This window comes from Dromaius novaehollandiae, chromosome 1 (genome assembly GCF_036370855.1).
Source record: "Dromaius novaehollandiae isolate bDroNov1 chromosome 1, bDroNov1.hap1, whole genome shotgun sequence".
In the NCBI taxonomy this organism is placed as follows: Eukaryota; Metazoa; Chordata; class Aves; order Casuariiformes; family Dromaiidae; genus Dromaius; species Dromaius novaehollandiae.
Window position 1 is genome coordinate 40,896,025 of NC_088098.1, and position 24,204 is coordinate 40,920,228.

Below are 24,204 nucleotides of genomic sequence, written 5' to 3' on the forward strand. Positions count from 1 at the left end.
AAGGGGCAACTTGGCAGAAACTTGTACTGTGCAGAGTATCTGAAATCTGCTGAGGTAAACGTACGCACTTACATTGGTTTCAGTGATCCTGAATCATTGGTCAAATAAAAAGCCTCTGACATTCTTGCCACTGAGGGTTTTTTATTGACTAGGGAACAGCAGGCACATCCAGAGTTCACTGACGCTAAGGGACAGCTAGACTTTACATCAGGCCTTGGAGGAGGAAGGGCCAGAGTGAAGAAACAGTTCTAGGGCACACTATTGGCTGCGGGTATGTCTACATCAAGTATAAATATGCATGTTAGTTTTCTCTCGTGGTGTCTTAAATACTCCAACACACTTTTGTTTTGAAGCTGTTGTGATTCAAACACAAAACAAGCTCTGGAACTGTAATATTTCTTTCTCTATGGATCAGGCAATTCTTCTTCTGCTTTTGTTAAAATACATATTTCAGGTAAGAGGGATATTCCCTTTTTTAAAGGTGGACAGATACTCTAGCCAAATGTTAGAAATTTATGGTTCATGGTTTGGACTGCTTTTTTGTCTTTCTGACATTCATAAGGAGCTGTCATTGTGTGTTACTGAGCATTCCCAGTCTTCCTTGTATTTAAATTGTTGGAAGCTCTCTTGAGATCCTTGATCTGCTTTATTATCTGCTGCTTCTGGATTAATGTTGTTCCCCAGAAAAAGTAACAGATCTCACCATCTTTAAGCCCTTAGCTGGCTGATACTGCTTTGTAAGTTGTCACCATTTTCACACTGCAGAGAAATGTATTATGATACTGGAAATTTAAGATTATTCCAGTACCCAGCAGTATACTCTGACCTCTCCTTTTGGAAGTTACTTATGTGGACAGTATTTTGCCTTCTGATCTGAAGCTGTCCTGTGTGGATCAGCCCTTTGGGTTTGAGTGGTATTGAAAGTATCAAACACATATGAACTTAGCAGTTTTTCATCTTATTTTTTTAATACACTTTGCAATAGTATTATCTGTACTTATGTATATTTATGTTTTGTATACATATTCCTTATTTTTAACCTAACGTGTTTTGTAGCAAAGGTGATTTCAGTGTTCTGGCAATTAATCGTGCAGATACTCTTGTGTTCCTTTGCAGAAGAGAGCCATGGTGAAATGCCTTTTGGTACTCAGCAGCCTGCTATATTTCTCAGGAGTATCCAAATAGTATCCAGTGGCCATAGCCAATTTTGAGTTTGACAGCTAGTGGTTTTTTGTGCAATCTGTAATGCAGCAGTCGGATCCACATTAGTCAGGGAAGTTTCCTGGCAGTAGCAGAGTAGCTAGGAGTGCCTGACTCTTAAGAATGGCTGTAATGGGTCAGATTGCATAATCAGCTAGTCCAGTATCATAGCCCTAGCAGTGGCCAAAAGCAGATCCTTGGGTGGGGAGGACTGTAAGAGCAGCACAGAGAATACGAGAATTCTGTCTGTCCCAGTTTTGCACCATTTTCAGGTTAAGGACTTCTTGAGGCAGACGTAGTTTTTGTGTATTTAGTGAGCTTTAGTGGAGTTTTTGTCTGTGAGCTTGTCCTCTGAAGCACATATAAACTTTTAAACTTGTAGAACTCCTTTGGCAAGGCGTTCCACAGATCAGCTCTCAATTTTGTGAAGAACTCTTTTTGTTTGCTTTGAACCTGAATCCTACCAGCTTTGTTTGATCCTTCCCGGTTCTTGTACTGAAAGAGAGAATGAACAATCAATCTGTGCCCAGTTCTTCTGGGCTGCTGAAGATTTTATAGACCTCTATTATGTTTCCTCTCACGTGTCTTTTTCAAGTTGGAAGCTTACATAGTTATATGTTGAGAAGCAGTAGTCTGTAGCAGAAGTGAATAAATGTTTGTAGTTTAGGAAGAGGCTTGTTTAACTCTGCTGGCTAGTATGTAGCTAACCTGGAGATGGATTTGAACCTTAGCTCTTTTTGGTCAATTTAAGTTTTTTTGTTTTTTTTTTTTTTTTTTTAGTTTCAGCAAGGCTTGGGTAAGGGCCTAAAAAGTATTGGCAAGTTGTTGGCATGAAAAAGGGACTTTCTAAAGTCATATATAAATCCCTTTTTCCCTTTCTAAATCCCTTTCATCATATGTAAAATTACTACATGTAAGTAAGGTAAAATTTCTATATACGCTTGCAAATTTTGCTCTTGTTTTTAAGTCTGTATTTATACATTTTGCATGCATTTACATAGAGTAAAATGGCATATAACATTGCTGATAGTGGGAAATTATTTTAAATGGCTAACTTTTCAATTATTAGCAATTATATTTTTTTTATTATCTTTAAAAGTGGAGTTTCCTGCCCTTTGAATTGCGTCATCTTCACTAGATTATTTTCAGAGAATGCATGACAGCTCTAGCATCTATTAAAAGCCTGTTATTCTTCCTGGAAGCATCTAATACCGTTAAACACTTCTGCCATAAATATTAGTGTAATATGTCAGTTTAGGGGCTCCCAAGAAGTGGCATATACCTCCTTAGAAAGTATTAGCTATACTCAGGACAGTAAGAACTTGATAGATTCATAGTTATGGTAGTTTGTCATTAGATACAGGAAGTTACTTTAAAACAAACTCGGTTCCAGGGTATGTCTTATTAACAAATGGAAATGGAAAAGAGCTGAATGTTTTTGCTTTTTATGTTTTTTTTTTTGTGTGTATAATAAATTGTGTTAAAGGACATCATAGAATAATATGAAAATAAAAATCCTAACTTTTGCTTTAGAGTGGAAGGGTTCTTATTAGTTCATGCTTTCTTTTTTTTTTTTTAACTGTATCTTGATTTCATTAGTAAGTGATGGGAAGATTTTATTTGTCTCCTTAATCATAAAGAAAATGAAAATGGAACTAAAAACACATAAAGAGCTGAGATCTTTAGTAACTGTTATGTGATAGGGATTGGCACTGCAGGCCTAAATTTGTCTGCATTTTAGAGGTGTGATTCCGATTTGAACGCTGTTAGAAGCAACTCCTAAGTTTTTGGTTCCAAATGAAACTGAAGCATAGAAGGAACCTGTTTCTCTGAAGAGCTGAGCCAAAGTCACAAAAAGGCAGATATAACCATTAAAAAGATAGTGTCAAAAATACAAAATATTTGTGTCTAGAATGAATTGATCTGTGTAAGAAGTTGAAACTCTGTAAGAAGTTTTTATTGCTGTGTCTAATTTGAATAGGTAGGGAGGTGTAAGATAGATTATTTCTTTACCTCTTGTATCTTGCTCTTTCTTATTTTGGGATAGTCACAGGTTGTAGAAGTGATGCCACTAAAATAAATTCTCTACCATATAATGTGAGAATTGGACTAAGGCCTCCAACTTGTGGCTGACTGTTAACAATGGTATTGCAGTTTTTCTACTGAAAGTGAAGTCTCTGACCTTGTTCCCCCAAAGATGATAGATTTCTGTCTTTTTAGTAGGGTATGTTTGGGTCACAGCTGACATGGTTTGGCCACCTCTGCAGAAACAAAGAAAATTAGAACCTGTACCTGTAGAACTCGTAAAAAATTACTAAGCTTCTGTGTGTTACACACTAGGGCTTACAACTGGCAATATTGGTCCGTGTAAAAACTGATGCTGTCTGCCAGTTTTAGGTAAGAGCAGTTAATATAGACTGAATCCAATTATTTTGTGAGAGGTGCATTTTCTGTGTTATCTGCTAAGGTGTATTCGTGTATGTTTCTGTTACAGGGTTCAGAAAGTCTAGACTGTGATCAAGTGAAAAAGCCTGCCAGAGCAGTTTTGATGGAATGGACTGAATTGCTCAAAGGAGAAGATCCAGACTATTATATTATAACATACCAGCTTTCAGAGGCTTTCAGTCAAAAAGTAAACCCTGTGTTTCATGAATCTAAGCTTTAAGTAGTTATGAATGTGTTTAAGCTCTACATACCAGTAGTTAATAGCATTGTTTTGTTTAAAAAAAGAGAGATTAATGTAAAATATCAAATAAATCAAATGAAAGTTTGGAAATGATACTGGATTCTGTAGCTTGTGGCATTTATATGCACTCTTAGAGAGTCCTGCTGAAGTTAATGGGAATTAAAAGAACCTTGATTGTCTTGTTGAATAGATAGATAAATATGCTCAAAGTTAAGACTATGCAAGTTCTTCACTGCACTGTGGTTTGATTGAGGCGTCTAACTTCTCCAGGAGAGGCACAAACACTACCCCTGGATCTCTGTGGGAGGGCAGTGTTCTTATTTTCAGCACAGGATGTTCTGGAACATAAGGAAAATTTGGGGATTTTAATATGAAGGGGTTTGTTAGTGGTTCAAATGATCTCTAAAAGTTTCTGTTTTAAATGCGTTGGGTATTTTGCAGTTCAGCTGTAGCTGAAGTTTGAAGTGCTGCAGATTTAGACAGATAGCCATAAAAAACCATTAAAAATAATTTATGAATTCTATTTCTTACTTTCACTATACCCAGAAATTCTTTTAAATTGCAGAACATAAGAAATGTTTCTAAAGTTGAACGGAAACCTCTCAGTACTACAATTCTGCTTGAAGAAAATGAAAAGTATGATATTACAATAGAATCCATAAAAAATGGACAAATTTTAAGTGAAAAATCATTTAAGACACGTAAGTAGCATAGTATAGAAATATTTTGGTATAATTACAGATAGTCTGATACTGTAAATTAAAGAAGTGGGTTGAAATCTTGAGATAAGTATTTCGAAACTCTGCAACAATATATGTTTACATCCATGAAGAGCAGAAGGAATAGTTTTAGTATAACTCTCTTGGTTAGTGTAACTAACAGTATGGGACTGATGTAGAAGTTTGCGAGATTTTTATATTCCAAGATTTGATGTACTGCAGTGATTCTGAGAGAGACTTATAAGAGAACCATCAAGAAAATTACTTACTGCCTTGCAATTTTGTATTAACTTAGGGTTGTGATTGCTTGTCTTAATTGTAGAATTTAAATACTGTCTTAGTTAAATATTAAATATTTTTTATTTCCATTTCATGACAATCCCTCTTTAAAAGGGGTTAATGAATAGCTTAAATATCTTAGTGTTATGACTGACTGGGATGCATTTTTATTATAAGAATTTGTGGGTCCAGCCTCTGAACTAAAAACATTATTTATTTCCATAGATCTGTTTAGTACCACAGGTCCCAGTGATTATTAAAATGAAGGAGCTTTCTAATCTTAATTCAGTTAGTTGCTTTTGATAGTAGTTCTATAGTATTAACTTTGAACACTCTTAGTAGCTCTGGAATTAAAAGTCTAGGATCTGGATACAAATTTACATTGTTGGGTAAAATATTAAATAGGTTGAACAAATGTTACAGCACTCACAGACTATGCATTTAGCAGGCTACAGGAAATAATTTGTGGTTATGCTACTCATGTTAATGCTCTTAGTAGAACTAACTTGATCAATGTCAATTACTCAACCAATATTCTAACAAAGTGTACACCTTTACAGTTATATACTCCTTAGTCTATGCACTTCTGTTTCTCTCTGATTGCTTCAGCCATAAGTTTACAGATCATCACAGTAAAAAAGCATGACTTTCTTGATTGCTCAGTAAGACATTTTCTGATTTGACACTACATTTTTTCCCTGCTGTATGTATCCTTCATCACTTCTTAAAAGAAAAAAAAATATTTTAATGCAATTAAATTTTGAGCTAATTATTCTGTTGTGTTAAAGATAGTACTGTTTTTTTTCTTGGTCTGCTAGGTGGAATTTCAGACAACGACATCAAAATGTTTGCGACAGCTACTACTGTGTCTTTTAATTGGAGTACAGTGACCAACGAATTTTCAGTTTCAGTTTCATTGAATGATAGTTCTTACATTACACAAAAAAACACTGGATTTTTTGTATGGAGTAATTTGACACCTGCCACCTTATATACATTTAAGCTTATATTTGAACAATTATACCTTGGATTTATGAAAGTGTCTCAATTACTGGATGTTCAAGCTGAAACAGGTATGCAGTAGAGTTTGTTGTAGTCACAATGAATGCAATAAAATGCTGCATATTTTCTAGAAGAGTTAAAAATAAATTGCAAAAAGCCTGTATTCCATTTGTTCAAATTTTTTAATATATGTGGATCAGCCACATCCATTTCAATCTAGAAAGCTGAAAGAAACTGAATTTTAATGATGAAGAAAGGATATTTCTAATTAATATTCACTGATATTTTTAGGAGAAGAAGAATTCAAATTTATATGTGCAGATATTTTAAGATGAGTACATGTTGTTCTGCTTTAGTGCATTTTAGTTGATATTCTTTTAGTTCACCAGACCTTTTTAAGACGCTCATGATTTTGAGAGGGTTGATTAGTGATTAGTGCATGTTTTGGCTTTGAAATCATGTGGTTTAATTAAATGCTATCATTATCTAAATGCTTGTGTAATTTTTAAAAAGCTGACTCTGAAACACTGCTGTTCATGGTACAGAATATGCTTAGAATACTGTCCTTGTTAATCTGTAGGTGCCTGTTCACAAGGGTGGCTAGCGTTTCAAGGCAGCTGCTACAAAATGAGCAAAGAGAGCAAGCCATGGAAGAGGGCTCAACAAATCTGTGAGCTGTCATCACAAGGGGCACATCTTCTTGACGTAGGCAGTGAAGAAGAACATGCTTTCATTTTGTCTTATCTCCGGACAGTCAGTCAAATAATCATGTTATGGACAGGTCTTAATGACATAAAGGTCAGTCCTTTTGATCTTCCTTGCTATTTTGTGTATGGAAGCAGGAGAATTTTAGTATATTCAACCACATTCTTTGGAATTAAAATTGTTGAACTGTAAATTAGTTGTTTGTATGGTTATTAGTATTTGTAAGACGAATCATTACTTCTTCACATTTAAAAATAAAATATTTAGCAGGGCATAGCAGGAAAAAAAACTTGCTTATACATTACCTGTTTAATTTTTCTGTTTTCATTGTTAGTATATCACTGGAATGTTGTTTCACCAGTAGGTGGTGCTGTGTTACCAGATTTTAAATCTCGTTTTATACTTGTGTACATTACTTTCTATGGATATCAAACGGGGGGGTTGGCTTCTTCAGTTTTGGTACAGGTCTGAAATGTTGAGTGATTCTGGATTAGCAAGGTCTGTTTAGTAGAGATGCTGGATAGGCCAGTGGAAGAAGGGGTTGGAGGGAATATTTCATGTAAAAAGCTTCCTATCTTCCTATATGTGATAGGTGGGCTCTTTAATGCCAGCTCTGCTGGTATTAAATGACACACAGTGGCCTCTGTGCTGTGTTGTGTTATTTGGGAGCAGTCAGGGAGATGATTAAAAGCATCTCAGAAAGATGGAGGCAATCTGCCAGAATTGTGGGATCCAGTTTTCTCTTGATTAGACTAAGCAAAAACTCCTTAGTGATAAACATCAGAAGAGTTAGAGAAAGCTGCTGTTTTTTGGCAGAGGTGTTTTGTTATAGAAAGGAAGTTTGCAGTTGGATTTAATGTTGGGGAAATTTGCACTGCAAAATTTAAATTGTAGTATTGTTTTGGTAAGTTAACTTGATTTTAAAAGGAAGTCTGTGAAAAACTGACAATAAAAATTACAGTAAATTTTATTTGCAAGAGCAGGCGGTCTGTGGTAAACGTGTCATAGATGAAAAATTTCTCTTTTGCAGATTCTGTTAAATAAAATTGAGTAGGGCATCACAAACAATGTCAGGGTAAGATAACATGAAAACTGGAAAAACAAAAATTGGTCTAGGTTTTGCTTTCTATTTAGAGAAGTGCCTGTAATGTACGTATTTTACATGCAGTATTGTAGATTTTAGAATTCCAGTAATTTTTATGGTATGCTGACATTAATCTTAACTAACTTGGTTTTTTAAGAATAAAGTAGTATTTGTAAGATGGTGTAAAAAGCCATGCAAACATAATATTTTTGCAGACTGAAAAGTTCTGAAAAAACTTTTAAAACTCTGCTTTCTTTTTAAACTCTGCTTACGCAGAAAGCAGTTAATTACCCATTTGGAATTTGACTGTTAGCCCACTGCTTAATGTTAATGTTCACAAGCATTTTTAAGTTTGTGGGAGTCTAGTCAGTTTAATGAACTAGATGAATACTTTATTTTAAGAGTGGCAAGGGATAATAATAAAATGCTTGTTTTTAAAGCACTTCTTTCCTAAATATTTGTATTTAATTAGTGTTCAAATAGTGTACAGTTAAAGTACTGTATGAATATGTTGCAGTCCTTATAGATATCATTGTTGATTTGTTCACACTCCAAATTGTATTTACAGCAATATAAACCCTGGGAGTTCAAAAGTCATAAGACTTACCCTAAAAAACTTGAAACGTTTACAAAAATGAGACAATATGAGTTATTTTTATTTTCTCTTTTCTATTTGAACCATTAGTGAATATAATTTCTGTTTTTAAGTTTTCTCCCTGTACCCAAGGGACTTCAAATCTTTGAAATGAAATGAAAGTTGAGACTGTCACCTACTCAGAGGATTTCAGCAGTCTTAGGAAAGTTGCCAAACATTGTGAAACTGGCAAAAGTTAACGATATTGTGAGAAGTATTAGTTCTGTTACATTTGTATTCTCCTGTTTCTCTTTCTTTAACCCTGTTCTCATACCTATCTGCATTTGAAACTTTACTGACATTGATGGGTGTTCTTGACATTGAAAGATTGTTGGTTTAGAGGTCAGTGTTTTGGATAAGAAAGGGTGGAGCACTTAGGTGATCTGCTTACTTGTTTTGACCATCTGTGGAGTTCTTAAGATTTAGGAAGTGAAAAATATAGTCAAAGACTTTACACAGGCTTCTTTTGCAAGTTCTTACATGGAGATTTATATCATAATAATATCCTGTGGCCTCCTGTACTTGCAGTTAACTCTGTTGCCTCGAGAAGTCCAGTATGAGAAAAAGATATGCACTGATGTAAATAGTATTTTTGAAACGATAGGCTAGGCGTACAAGTCCTCCTGAAAGTCAGGTGGAATTAGATACTTAAGTGTTTATACTATTGAAATCTCCTTCTGTGTCTTAGAAACATGAAAGACATCATAATATTTTATTGGATGTTTTTCAATTCAACAGATGAATAAAATTGGCTTAGTCCCAACCAATACAATTCTGTTTGTTTTTCTCACAGAAATGGAAAATAAATTAATTATTTTTTACCATTTTAAATATCTTTAACAAAACTGAAAAACAATCGCAGTTTTAAAATTATGGTGGTACCTCAACTTTTCTCCATCATTGCAGTAGTTAAAGTATTCACTGAGATTATAAGGATCGCAGATTTGCTATGCTCGAAAGGACTTCTGCTGCTATATCTCCTGAGAGTGCTCCAAAGACCTGCTTAAATGTATTCAGAGCTGAGTTTTGGGTTTAGTCCCCTATGGATGTTAGTATACGCTACTACAGTGCAACTCACCTCCCACTAGAGGGATCTGTATTGCAATACTCCGAATAGCAAGCATATTCTACAAGTGGCTGCCCTTCAAAATAACACACACTCCCAGTTCATAATGCTCTGCTGAGGAAACAGAAAGTATCTGGAGGGTGGAAACTTTGAGTCAGGTTTGAGTGAACGTCCTAACCCCTGAGCTGTTGGCTAACGGGAGAAAAGGGAAGAGGTTGTACTTCCTTGTCTGATTGTGAACCTAACCTTGAATTTTTTTTTCATCTAAGTTATTTTCACTCCAGGCCAAATTTGTGAATAATTTTGAGCTGTCTGAAATTGTTTTTTTCAGTGAATAACATTTTTAGAAAATTATCTACCCATGATTATTTGATTAATAATGATTTTTAAAGGATTGCTGGTAAAGATCAATCACTCTATATTAGCCGTATGTCGCTTTTGTTATGATATACTATATGTAGTAGTTTATAGCAACTGGAGGGGAGGCGATTTTATTTTTAAAATATTTACTTTTTTATTCAAAATGTTCCCATTGAATTAATTCAGATAAATGAAAGATGTAAATTTTGGATGTTTAGGAGATACGCTTGCCCTGAATAAAATCTCAATAATTCCTCAATGTAATGTTAAAATATATGTTTTTTTCCTTTTTTTTTCAATATAGGAAGAAGGTCAGCTCTTGTGGACAGATGGATCTCCTTATTTTCAGAAAGCTGGTATCTCATCTTTGTCAATGATACCAGAAAATGAAACTGACTGCTATGCTCTTCAGAGAGATCCTGCTGGTCCAGACTATTTCTTCACAGGATTTTTCTGCTATATTCATCTGCCATATATTTGTGAATATGAATGTAACTATATATTTTTAAATCTTTTCCATTTATTTATATACTCCCATATGTTCAGCTCTGAAGATACAAATACAAAAACAGAAGAAAACATTGTTTATGGTTTTATTGACTTTTTCATTTTTGATGTTCTTTTTCAGTACCTTCGGTACCTGGAAATGTCACATTTAGCGTGCATGATGTCAAGACAACTGAAGCTGTGTTTATGTGGAGTAATCTGGATATCTGGCTTAAATCAGACTTTGCACTTATAATTAAGTACTATTTTGATAATTTGAAACCATACATTGTGAGCTTGCCTGTGAATACAACCCAAACAAAAGTTACCCAGTTGTCCCCAGGCCTCTTCTATAGATTTTTATTAGCAGCAAGGAACCCAGAAGGGGCCCAAACTGTCATAAGTCCAATTCTGAAGGTGGAAACAAGTAAGTTATAAAAATAAGCAGTAGTAATAAGCACATAATCATTCACTTTGCATATTTTTCCTTTGATGATGTTATTTTTTTGTGCTGATAGTTAGTCTGTAATTACAAATCTGAATGTGAATTCTGAATCCAGGATTGGTCAGATTGTAGAGAGGATATCAAAATCTTCATCTTGCTTTTGTGCTAATATGCTTTATTGAAATAGATGAGGAAAAAAGAAGGAGTCTTCAGCGGCCACAAGCAGAAAGCAAGCCGCAGATTCAGTTTCTGAGAAGTGCATTTCAAAAGTTCATTTTTGCCATGTTTTTACACACAGAACTCCTACTGATGTCCAAAAGTAAAGCTAGATCTCAGAATAGCAGGAAGGTACTTTTTTGACCATACCGATATAATGCAACAGCGTATTTTCCAACCTGAAGTAAAAGATAAAAATAAAAAATCCCTGTTCACTTGCGGTAAAGGTAAAGACAAGCTTTATTGTTTGAAATACATTACGTTTTGATCCACTGCACTGTACAGGATGGCATAAGAAATATTTATGAACTGGTGATCTCACGTTCTAGTAAAATCTAGCTGAATGAAGCCAAGTGAAACCTGCCAGTAGGTAAAAATGAAAAATACCTTTGAATCCAAAGGTAATCAAATGGAGATGTCCTCATGGAAAAATTACTTCATAGACACAAACATAATGATCAGTGTGCTCAACCTACCAGTGACTGATAGCATAGAAGAGCTATATAGTTTACAACTCAGTTGAGTTTCAGTCCAATCTAGTAATTTTGCACTTTGATTTCAGCAGTAATTATTAGTCATAATAGTTTATATGTAATTATATAGCTATATATAATAGCTATATATATATTTTAAATACCTTATATGTATTTGTAGTGTGTGTATAAATATGTACAAACATACTTGCATTAAAATGAGGTGTAAATTTATCTATCATAGATATATAACTAGTTAGCTATAAATGCATATGAGAAAAATATTTTTTTTAATTTTTCAGAAAGAAAATCTGTTAAGTGAGGGATTAACAGGTTCTGGTCTGATGCCTGAAGATTAATTTCAGGTGCTGATTCTTCAGGTTCCTTTTTCTGTGGTACTGAAGATCTTCTGATTTGCAGAAATTAAAGAATACGTAGTGTCCTAACAATTTTGCCGGTTCTGGCAAGGCAGTCCAAATATAAGATCCATTATGAGTACAATATGAGGTCTATTGCCTTAAAGTCAGAGCAAAATGCAGAGTTTTCTTGGGGGGAATTAAGCTGTTCCTTTTCCATAAAAAATACATTTTGTAGATTTCACCTCTTCCGTGTATGGACTGCCTTAAGTGCACTTCAGAGTCCCCCCATATCTTATGCTTACCCTCTCTCTGCCCTTAATTAGATGGTCTGTCTTCTGTTTTGGGGGTCTTGTAATACTCTATAGTAGAGTAGAAATATTCCTGCTTTCTCCTGCCACGAACAGATACACATTTTAGCTCACAAATCAGCTTTACACCCACAAACATACCACCATGATTGTCTAGGCAAGGGAAAGTGGAACAATTTACTGACTATTCAACTTGTGACAGAATTGTTGGAAGAGATGTAGCAGACACATAATGAACTGTTTTTAAATGATTGATAAAAGGAGTGAGTTTTGAACACATACACTTTCTGAAGTTCAGTAGATTTTGCCATTTAATTCTCTAGGACCAGGTTTTACCCAACATGGCATACCATCTGTCTTAGATTATGTTTCTGATCTGACTGAAGTACAAGAGAAAGGATCAAAGTGGGGAGGCTGAGTTCCACATAAAAAGAGCTGGGTGATTCAGAAAATCCAAAATAGATAGTGGGAGTATTCCCCTCCGTATATATTTTGGATATACTGTCAAAGCTTCTTTGTTTGACTTGCTTGAATATTATTTAGTGCTTATGTAAGTAAATGTGTACAGTTTGCAGGGTGTATTTTAAAATAAAAAGCTAGTAATTGGTAAGAGGCATCAGAAGCTGTTATCTTATTTTCTATTCCTAACCTTACTCAAAAGGGCCATTGCACTCCCAGAAGTTAGAGGCTACGTATGTTTCAGCTACGGAAATACATTTAAAGTGGAAGCCTCCGCAGCATTCATCTAGTGCTTCTTTTCATTATTACCTTATCAACCTTTTGGATGCTGAAACCAATATCCGGGAGAAGTTACCTGTAGAAAAAAACAAGACTTCAACAGTAATAGGAAATTTAAAACCTCATCATCAGTATGAGATATATTTGCAGAATGTAGCAGAGAAAGGAACTCTAAGCTGCCACGAGAAGGCTATACTAATCACAACAGGTGATGTATCCTTTTTTTTTTTTTTTCCACTAAGTAGAGTTTAAATTGAAAATACAGAGACAAAAGTGTTTTTTAAGGTCTTGTAGAGGTTGTGGCTTATTGGTGTTTATTAGGGGAAAATCAGAGGAATTCTTTTCTAAAATCTCTGTTTACGGAATCTAACCTTAAACTTCCGAAAGAGTGAATGTAACCATCTTATTTATTTATTTATTGCAGCACATTAGTATTTGCTAAAGGAATGACATCCTATTTGATAAATACTTGTTCATATATTTAATTTTAGCAAAGTAGAAACATTACCATGATGTCTCAAGTGATGTACATGAAGACAGATAATGTTTTTTTCTAATTATTGATTCTGTGGCTCAGAATGTGTCATCTTTGTTACTCTGTGCACGTCCAATGGAATGGAATTTGCTTGTAAGGTACGGCCCTGATGGTTATGAGTATAAGTGGCAGAATTTGGCTGCAACAACCAACAGATTTCTCCTCTACAGTCAATTTTAAGAAATAATTTAAATGAATTAATAGTTTTAAAATCATAAAATATTTAGAAGAAAAAATAAACCAAAATGCACTGTTAGGAAAGGATTCTAAATTGATAGTATGTTTGATCTGTGGTTATATGCTGAAAATCTTTCTCTTTGATTAAGGTGTCAGTCCACCTACAACTGTTTTTATTCACCCTGAGGACGTGCAAGAAGAGAGTGTAATTCTTCACTGGAAACTGTCACAAGATGGTCAGGAATCCTACATTCAAGTGAAACCTAATTCAAACATAGGTGAAACTATGAAGTTTTTAGTAAACAACACAGAAGACTTTAAGATTGATCTCCTAATTCCTGGCATGACTTATGAAATATCAGTGGCAAGTGTGGACGGTGGAAATATGAGTGAACCAAAGACCATTCAGTTTACCTTAAGTAAGACATGTTTTTATAGCGGAAGCTACAGAGTATAATATGTACAACATAACTCTTATCATCAACATGTTATTATCATCTAACAGATTTGGTAGATCAAGTAGATTTGCTTAATAGTTAAGGATCTAAACTGGGGCATGAAATATATTTGTCCAGTCCTAATTGTTAACTGCAAAGTAACTTCAAAGAGATGCAGCACTGGGAAGAAAAGTGGTAGTACTTAAAGATGTTGTTTAAGTGTGATGAGGACCATAGGAGGGGATCCTGTTCCCACTGACAGAAGAGATCTGGTGAATCACTGATTTGAAATAAAATAGGAAAATGCTGGAATGATTGAAACAAATGGTTTGTTTTTTGGAAGAGATGTGCTAGGCATTCTGTGAACTGTGAGAGAGAAATTACCCTCATATTGGTGAGAGGTGCTAGGAAAAGAATTAAAGAGTTAGTAGTAGTAGTAGTAGCTGAAAAGTAAAAGCTGCACATTGTTTATTGAAGGGTCTCTTCTGTTAGTCTTAGTTTACCAAGATGTTGAAATGCTTTTGGCACATGTGTTCTTTGCACATGTGAAAGGAATGTGCAAGATTCACTTACAGTATATATGTGATGTGTAAGGGCTGCAGCTGTCAGGTTATAGCTAGAAATAATGACCATGCCGCATTTTATATAAATGATAACAGTATTTTCAGGGGTGGCAGGCTTAGTCTTTTTGAGAATTTTTTTATAGGATTAGGTCTGATACGTTATGCAAGGCAGAGATGACAGAAAATTACAGATAGGATTTTTCACAGCTGTCAAAGCCAGCCGTTAGGGAGATAACTAAACATGTTAATATTTCATCCATCAAATGTGTATCATTGTCCATGCTCATCTCCCTGTCCACATGTACATTTCTCTATAGTTTTTCGGCTACCCTGACTTACATTTTTAGTGCATTTGTGATTGAAAAGGTAATTACTTGATACCTTTGGAAGCCTGACTTGCTTTGATTCCTAAATCATTTGTCAAGTGCTTCAAGATTCTCTTAGTAAACACCTAAAAAGATCAGGTTGTTTATTGTTTCTGAGCAATGCTCTGTTTTTTTATTATGGTAGCCATTCGTTTGCACTATGCAAGCATACTTCTCAGAGCAGTTGCTTCAGATTTATTGAGTTATTTTCATTGAATTTATTTTCAGCTGATTTAACATATGGCCTGTTTTTTTTCTTCTAGAGCCCAAGCCTGTTCAAATTGTAGTTCCGTATGAGCTTTATAGTCATGCTGTGGTGTTATTTGTTCGTATGCCTGATATTGGAGTATTCGATGGCATATATGTTACAAGTAAAGGAGGACCTAATATGACATTCATTTTAAAGAGTGATGCTAAAATAATAATTGAAAACCTGATGCCAGGTACAGAATATGATTTCTACATCTCCACAAAAAGCAGAAACATGTTGAGCGCCTTTTATCATGTATCTGGTGTAAAAACATGTGAGTAATTTTAAGCTGCATGATATTAAATTGTCATTTGTAGTCATGTTTATTTTTATTTCAGTGCAGGAAAAACAAACATTATTTGCAAATCACCTTCATATAGCTGTGTAGGCAGTTAATAATTATATTAATACTGAATGTTTCTAAAGAAAGCTGTAACTATCCATTAGCATTACTAAACTTTCCAAACTCTATTTTTTACATCAAGTCTGTAGAAATATTTAGCAAGTATTTCAGGAATTCAGGCTGCATTGAATTGTTGTCCTTGTGGGAAAGAAGACACCTTTTGACCATTTGTTTTAGCCAAGAAAATCAGTGGAGTTACTGCTGTGTCTTGAAATTAGTATATCTGTTCCTCCTGGTGCATCTTAAAGCAAATAATAATAGTACTGAGGTTCCTAAGTTTCACAGTAATAAATTCAATAACAAAGACATTAAACTGAGGAGTTACAGGAGTGGGACTCGTTCTAGCAAGGTCTTTCAAAATGGACTTTTAATAAGGACTTTAAAAAATTGTACTAAAAATACCTGTTGAAATTTGATGTTTTAACTTTTCTGTTTTTTGTGATAATTATACTTCCAGAAGTTTTTCTTCTCCTGTTTTATCTTCTTCCTTTGACATTCTCTTCTACTCTGTCTCTCACAGGCATGCATATGAGCTTCTTCAGTGGCAGAATTGTAAAAGGAAAAAAATGGGATGGGATAAGTGGGATGGCACAAAAAGAACCAAGCAAGAAAAAGGAAGAGAATGAGAACAAGAGAGAAAAAATCTTCCCCAAATAGTGAAAACTTTGTGATTTTTCATAAAATATAGGTTTAGTGAAAATTGTTTTCAATTGATCTTACAAAAACAATATTTACAATTCCTAAATTTAGCATAAAACTGGCTTAGTTTTGGTTTTGGTCTGTCCCTGCTGGGGCCTTCAAAACTTGGAATAAAAAAAGATCTCACCACTCACATGTATACAGGTTTTCTTAGAAAATGTGTAAATTTTGGAACATTTCAGCCAACAGCAGCTGTGATAGGGATGAAAGAGATGCAGAGAAGAGTGGAAGCTCTTCTGTAAAGTGATCTGAACTGTATTGTACCAGGCTATGTTAATTAGGGATAAAGTGCATTTGCCTTGCCTGGCCTATCCAGTTTTGTGGATCCATTTGGCAAAATTTAGGTCAACTCTGAGCACTGTGGTGATGGCATTGGAGGGATTCACTTCATTCTGGAGGATTTTCTTGCCTAGAAGTGTCAGCTCTGTCCTCAGGGAGAAATGTGTGTTCAGCCCCTGTGATTTTAGGATAAGCAAGCAATCAATTTTCTTTGAATAGTGGGAATATTATTTCTTTGCTCTTTTTGCATTTTTCTATTTTGAAATGTCTGTGTGTTTGTATGCTTGAGATCATATTATGCCCTCCATTTGTTTCTGTCTGTTACTGACTGACTTCACTGTTATGTCTCCTGTGGACTTCAGCAGACATAGTGTGTTGGATTGACAGTAAGCTGTTTTATGTGCTTCTGTAGGTCTGGCAGCTCCACTGAATGTACGTGAAGGTAATGTTACAGACACTTCAATACAGATTGCTTGGGATCGTGCTGATGGAGATTTTCAGCAATATGAAGTCACATGTACAAATTGTGCAGGTACTTTTAAGGTATGTTTTTAAAAATACCACTTGTGTGTAGACAATGCACTTATTTTTAAAAAATCTTATATTCAGTAGTCATAGTTCAAACTAAAAGCTGTATGTCCCTTAAAATAGACAAAGGTAGCATTAACATTCTGTTAGTATAAGAAAAATTTGCAAGCAGTGATGCGAAAGCTGTGTTTGGTTTTCTAGGTCCAGAAGGTCAAGGAAGAAACGGCAGTGTTTTCCAACCTTATACCTGGTAAGCTGTACAATTTTACAATTCGGACAGAAAAGGAAGGTTTCAGAGACAGCATTTTTGTGATAAAGGAAATAGAGACAGGTGAGACCTTTATGCTGTTTTTCAGTACTTGTTCTGTTCCATCTGTATCCCTTGCTTTGTCCCGCTGTTTTGGAATTTTTTTTTGTCTCAGATAGTGGAAAAAAATCAATCAATTTCTGCTTATTCTCCTTCATTGTTATTTTCCTGATTCTTTAACTGCTTGTATCCTTTAAAAATGTATGAATTTGATTGTGGTTATAGTGTGCAAGGGACTACTAATGTTGATAATCATGAAGCAGGTGTACACTCCAGTAACTGATACTGCAGAGTCTCTGGCTACTAACAATAAATAAAAATTCTTTTTTTCATAAATGTTTTCTCTCTATTGTTTGATTTCTCATCTCAGTGCTGAGTTTGAGCACATTCAGAACAAAATTGATTTCCTAATGTTCTCTGGAGAATAGCTCTTATTAGCCTCCTATTTCACCAGGACTAAATTTGTGTATTTTTTTATATTTAGTTTTCCTTTAGGTTAGGATCTTTGTTTCTCAGCAACATGGTTCTGTTATATTCTTATATTTTAATTACACAGCCCACTGTTCTGCATAATAGAGTCTTCCTTCAGCTATGTATTCGGACTGTAATGCCTGTAGAAATCAATGTACTCCTGCATTTTGAATACTATGAGCAGGTCTGGTCCCTAATGTGAGAAGGTAAAGTATAGCAGACCTGGAAAAGGTTCATAGGAAGCAATAAGCATTATCAAAGATATGCAGTGTTTTGCATTCGAGGATCCTCTGAGCTCAAACACTGATACAGGAAAAATAGTAGATATCTGTAAAATCATGTATGAAAAGTTGAGTCACGGAGAGGTAATTCATGTTGAGAGTAAGAAATTATTATTCACTGACTTTTCCTTTACAAGAACTAGGGGCTTGAAATGAAGCTAGCAGGGAGCAAGCAAAAAACAGGCAAAAGGAAATGGTTGTTTATTAAATTTGTAGATAAGTTGCAGATCTCCTGGCCACAGGGTATTTTGTATGGTGATTGTTGTCATAGATTCAAGTGAAGACAGAACACATTCATGAAAGAGAAATCTGCTGAGGATTGCTAATTTCACAGAAATCACCTTAGGCTCAGGAAATCCTTCGGCTACAAACTGTAGAGGCTGGGAGAGTATTACAGGGAAGTCTCACTACATGCAAGCTCTATTCTTGTTTTTCCACATACGTCTGCTTTTGGTTATTGTTGGATAGAAGATGATAGGCTAGTGTGGGAACTTTGGTGTTGGCCCAGTATGGTTGCTCCTAAGTTGCCATTTCTTTTCCTGAGGAATTGTCAGTTTTTGAGGAACTCCATGTCAGTGATGTCAGAACTACACTAAGTAGCATTTTGGAGCAGCAAGCAATCTGACTTAGGATCTAGTGGATAATGAAAGTACCCTATGACAGAACTCATTTCATCAGAATGTGCTGAAAACTCCAGAAAAAGTATATAATATACTTGTTTTTGTCCAGGTGACACATAAAAATACCACTGAAGTAATGCGTATAAGTAACGTATTTAAATTTTTGTTGTTACACAGTACCAAGCCCAGTTAAATATCTGAACTATAGCAGAGACTCTGAATCAATAACTGTTACCTGGCCCCCAGCGCAAAATATGTTTGATGGATATATTATTTCAATAAGCAGTAAGGTCTTCAGCAAAGAGAAAATGTTACTTTCTGGTGTAAGGTAGGAAGATTACATTTTAATATACTCAACCATTAAAAAAATAAATAAAACACTAACATGAACTGAAAATAGATGTTTTACTCTATATTTAAAAAGAATGGTCTGCAGTGTTGTTTATATGGAATACATATTTGACATTTCAGTTGATATATATTACTGTGTCCACTTACATGGAAAAAATGTACCTTTGAAGAATTGCATTTTTATTAAAAATCTTGTATGAGGTGTAAGTACAGTGAAAAGCAAACAAAATACTTCATTGCAGTAAACACCAGTAGGACTTTTGTGTAGATCTGGAAATTTAATTTTGTCTTTTATGGATTTCTAGAACTTGAATTTGCCATGAAGTCTAGTGTTATGCCTCCTAATTAAGATTTCAACATCCTGCAACAGGTTTTGACTGGCAGTGTATGCATGTGTACACATGCATCATGGGTATATAATATCTATAATGCTATATAGAATTAAGATTATGAAGATACATTTATTTTTAAAATTCTAAAGAACACAATCTCTTTTCTTAATATTTATAGAATGTACAAATTTGAGGATCTTCTACCAGGCACTAATTTCTTAATCAGTATTGTGATGACCAACGGATTAAAGAGGAGTTACCCCACCATCCTCAAGATTAGCACCTGTAGGTTGATAGTTCATTAGTAACTATTAGTGATTTCAGATAATTGGGGTTGTTACACTATAGGGCATTGTCTAAGAAAAAAACATATTCATATTGAAAAAAGCTGGGTTAAATGTGTTTCTTTTCAAACTAAACTTCCTTGAAAGTTATGAAATAAATAAGAGCTTTTAAAACACAAATAAGTTTCCTGTGTGGCTAACAGGATTAAACCAGTAATTGGATCAGCAGTAATATTAGGATGAAATAACTTTTTTGCAAAAATTTGGAAACACCTCTTGTATTTTTGATCCTATAGCTAATACATAGAGTCAAATTGAATTTCATTTTCTGCTTTGGTACAAAATTTAATCTGTATCTACATTTGAAATATAAAATAATGTTTTACAGAAATGTCTTTTGTAGACATTACTTTCCTTCCAATTTGTATATATTATTTTGATATTAAATTATGTATCTGTTCCTATCTTTACTTCAGATCCTGCTCCACCATCAGATTTGCAGGTGTTTGGGCTTGAAGAAAATACAGTCTATTTGTCTTGGAAACTGCCAAGAGGAGGATTTGATATGTTTCAGGTGAGATAAGTAAAGAATGTGAAGAGACCAATACAACCATTTAAATCTTTTTTAATTTCTTGGTGAAATATATCATTTTGCATGTACCGCAAAGCCAATGGTAATTATTTGTCTTTGTAATTCACATAAATGTGGGAAAGGAATACTGCTTCTGGAGAAGATAAGCTGTCTATATATTAGTTTCATATTGCATAACAAATTTTTTTAAGATTACAAAGTTACGCTTTTGAAAGCTTTTAAAAACTGATTTTTCATTGAATGTGCAATACCAAAAGAAAAACTATGGGTTGAATGCAATTGCAATGTAATAACTGTTTTTTCTCTTTTTTCAGCTTTCCAAATTTGTAATGCAATTTCATTAAACCACAAAATAAAAAATTAATTTTAAACAGAAGGATGTAAATGTTTTATTTATAAAGTTCCAGAACAATTTATTTATTTATTTATTTATTTAAAAACTGTAACAATTCACAAGACAGAACTGGAAACATTTAATGATACCTCCTGTACCCTCACAGCGTCTGGCACTTAGTAGTTTAGGGAATTCCCAAGCCAAAGGTTGAATCTGGACTGTTACATATAAAAAGAACAGTGACCGTTTTTCCTGAAATTGCTTAATCCTCTATATTTTTTGCTTACAGATGTTCCTAGATCAGTTAATTCCACAATTTTGTTGTCCTATGTGAAATTATAATGCTTTTTTTGTTATTTTAAAGCTGTTATTTCTTTAGGTTTGTCTAGTATAGAAAATAGCAAATATTCCCCTCTTCACCATGCCCAAACCTTTCAGGATTTTACCGGCTTAAATTTTTCAGTTGTTGTTCATACACTGTAGTATCTTCTGTTTTGCTTTCTATTCCTTTCCTAGGCAGTAACATTCTGTGTACCCTTCTGACCACTGTTAAACCTTTTTTATAACCTCTTCTGTGGACATTTCAATTTGAGACAACTCAGTTTGACTCAAACTCATACCTCATTCATAATGATTCTGGTTTGGGAACATCCTTTAGCATTGGAATGAGCAATTCAGTTACCATTTCTGATATGGCCTTGCCTTTACTGAGCACTCCCTTTCAGCTGTGGTCAGCTAGTGGCCTCCCCAATACCCAGATAAGCTTATTGTGTGTTTAAATTACTGTTTTTATTAGGGCTTATGCCATTTGCCATTTGCTACTCAGGCCCTTTTGGCCTGCTGATATGTGTTTCTGCTCTGCCCTGTCCTGCCCTTCTTAAGTTAGCTTGTGTCAATTATGCAAGTTTATAGCTCTCATTTTTCTTGTTTGGATGTGATCTCCAGTTTGCGAAGTATGTCTTAACTGGAAATAATCCTTTTTGCTGTTTGCATAGTCTGGCTATTTCTACACTTCCTTTGCAAACTTTTTGAGTGGTGATATGCATTGTGTATATGAACCCTAAATGTAGCATTTGAATGCTTTTCATGCCATTACAAACATTTTTACGCTCTCAAGTGCTCCTCATAATTTCGTTTTAATTTGCTTGGTCATGTGTATGCTCCTTTTTTAAATTAAATGTTACCATGCTGAAAGTTTTTTTTCATTCTTACAAAAAAATTGAATTCTAGTATTTCATGGTTTGTAGTACAGAATGTCTCTTCAACATTTGTATTTTGAACCATAACCTTTGCAATGCTTAGCAAAAAATCCAGAGTATTTCCTGCTTTTTGGATTCTGTGGTCAGAAACAATCCAGCATGGCATCTAAACACCTAGTCTGACGATCACTTTTCACTATGACATTCACTCAGTCTCCGATTTTTACTGTTTTCTGCCTTTTGCAGCCTCTCCTGTATTTTGCATCACAGTATGAACATGGTCATGCAGTCAATAGAATACTCTTTCACAGCAAACTCTTGTTTAAACATGACATTTGAATCAATAAAGATTTCAAGGTGTACTCTTGTACAGTTAACTTACTTGACTAGGGTATTCTTTAGTATGTAGCAGTACCATGAGACTAAGTACTTTGCTCTAACTGTCTTATATAGTTTATACCACAGTATTATAGTGTTTAATTCTGGTTTTCCCCCTTGATTCCTATTATATCCTTATCTAAAACCTGTGAAATCTGAATATTCTTCGTACCACAGCACGGTTTGTTGATGTAGCCTGGAGTATTTTTACACATTTTAAAATTAAGTTAAATTCTTTCTTTCAGGTTTTGAACCAATTCAGATATGCTTTTGTATGGGGTCAGGTTATTTTTACCATCCTGTGGAAAGTAATTGTCATCAGTAATATCTTTATGACACAGTATTATTGTTTGGCATCTCATAGAGCAAGCAGCCACGTTAGACGGTGCTTTATCTGAATAAATGGGTTTATTTATAAATCTTTAATAAGAAAGGCTTCAGTAGACTGGTTGCTTAGTAAGGTGTACCTGCATAAAAGAGATCATTTTACTAATCATTTAAAATTAATTATCTCAGCTCACCAGCTTTCTGTGCAATATATGGTAGTTCGTAGAGGGAAGAGTCCACAAAATAAACCTTCCTAACTTGTTTATACTAGATGTAGATCTTTTATTTTTAGCTTTGCTTCTAGCATTTTGCAGTGCTGTAATTCTAATGAGTTGACACTCTGCAGGATTTAGTATGTATTAGCAGGCACTTTGCTAATAAACTATACAGATCTAGGGGAATTGGATCATCCTTTCCCTAACCAATAGCAGCTGAACCAAAGTGCTTTCAGGTCACTGTCATATGTAAAATATCCCTCCTTTTTTGAAGGAAATAAGTGGTGGTGAAACAGGACGCATGGACGTAAGCAGTTGCTGACCTTAAGCTCTTAGTACCACCTCCTACGCCTCAGAAATCTATGCATGAATGCTATGTTTAGAGCCCCCCTCTATAGGGCAGACATCATATGAATCTTGCTTTACAGTACTGCAGATATAAAACAGTTTTCTATATCCACAGAAAAGACTGTCACAGAAATTTTGCTTGCTCACCTTAGAGCTGCCTGGGAGGCCAAATGTAGTTCTCACTGTGCTCTGGGAATTAAGTGCCCAAATTTCAATTACCTGCATCTCCTGAAGTTTTATTTTCTCCAGTGATTCAAGAACAAACAAGTTATTAGAACGTATCAGTGAGCAGAGTTGAGTGGCTGATTCCTTACGACTCTTCAGAATCTCAGCTCTAAATGATGCATGTTTTACTTTTCTTTTGCCAGAAAGGTACTTAGATTTCTGAAGTATGTCTCTCCATTTCAAAATAAAAACTATTCATCTCCTCTTCTTGATTAATCTGTGGGTTGCTCTTTTACCCCTTGACTGTTCTCATTCTTTCTCTGTTGTACTTAACTGTACAGGTCATCAGTACAACTCTGTGACTGAGCAGTCAAAGTACACTTTGCTATTCTCCCTCTCAAGAGCAAAACATGTCACCTGTAAGCTATGACTTAACTTTGCTTTCTCCATCTATTTTTAAGGATTAAAGTGACTACTTGTGCCACTGGGCAATTAAGGACTCTTAGAGTAAGTGGTGGATCAGACTTGTGGAACATAACATAAAACTTTTGCTGTATTTCTGTTTTTTTGCCTTTAAAATGTAGGGGATATTGTAAATATTTTTATATAAACAGGTAGTTGGAATATCTGAATATTAGCTTTGTGAAGTGGTTTGGTATAAAAGGATACTTTTCTTTCATAGCTTTCATATTGTTTGATGAACAACGGAAAGCTACTTACCAGAACTATTTATGACAGCAGAGCTGTAGTGAAAAATCTGACTCCCGGGACAGAATACTTGTTTCAGTTAAGGACAATTAAAGGCTTGGATTTTACTATGGCTGTGGAGAAAAAGGTCGTCACAAGTAAGGAAATACCTTATCCTTTCTCTTTTTTTTTTTCTTTTTGAGTGACAATAAATGTGGACACAGAGGCATTTAAATCATTTATGTAAGTGGTTCAAAAGTATCACACAGTTCAAAATGAAGATTTAACTTTGGGGACCAAGCTCTGCTTCCTGTTAT

At 34.7% G+C, this 24,204-nt stretch overlaps 1 protein-coding gene across 2 annotated transcripts in view; it reads left to right on the forward strand.

Annotated features, from left to right (window-relative positions):
* The first annotated feature begins 339 nt into the window (after nt 1-339).
* Nucleotides 340-24,204, forward strand: part of PTPRQ (protein tyrosine phosphatase receptor type Q) — a 142,688-nt gene continuing 118,823 nt past the window's right edge. For both annotated transcript variants that reach the window (XM_064509559.1, XM_064509562.1), the window contains exons 1-16: nt 340-454; nt 3,695-3,832; nt 4,452-4,587; nt 5,703-5,957; nt 6,467-6,684; nt 10,040-10,226; nt 10,364-10,648; nt 12,684-12,968; nt 13,622-13,891; nt 15,101-15,361; nt 16,881-17,011; nt 17,198-17,327; nt 18,853-19,003; nt 19,537-19,643; nt 20,119-20,216; nt 23,883-24,045. In XM_064509559.1, the coding sequence (XP_064365629.1) occupies nt 407-454; nt 3,695-3,832; nt 4,452-4,587; nt 5,703-5,957; nt 6,467-6,684; nt 10,040-10,226; nt 10,364-10,648; nt 12,684-12,968; nt 13,622-13,891; nt 15,101-15,361; nt 16,881-17,011; nt 17,198-17,327; nt 18,853-19,003; nt 19,537-19,643; nt 20,119-20,216; nt 23,883-24,045 (2,863 nt within the window). In that variant the 5' untranslated portion in view covers nt 340-406. The remainder of the gene's footprint in view (nt 455-3,694; nt 3,833-4,451; nt 4,588-5,702; nt 5,958-6,466; nt 6,685-10,039; nt 10,227-10,363; nt 10,649-12,683; nt 12,969-13,621; nt 13,892-15,100; nt 15,362-16,880; nt 17,012-17,197; nt 17,328-18,852; nt 19,004-19,536; nt 19,644-20,118; nt 20,217-23,882; nt 24,046-24,204) is intronic.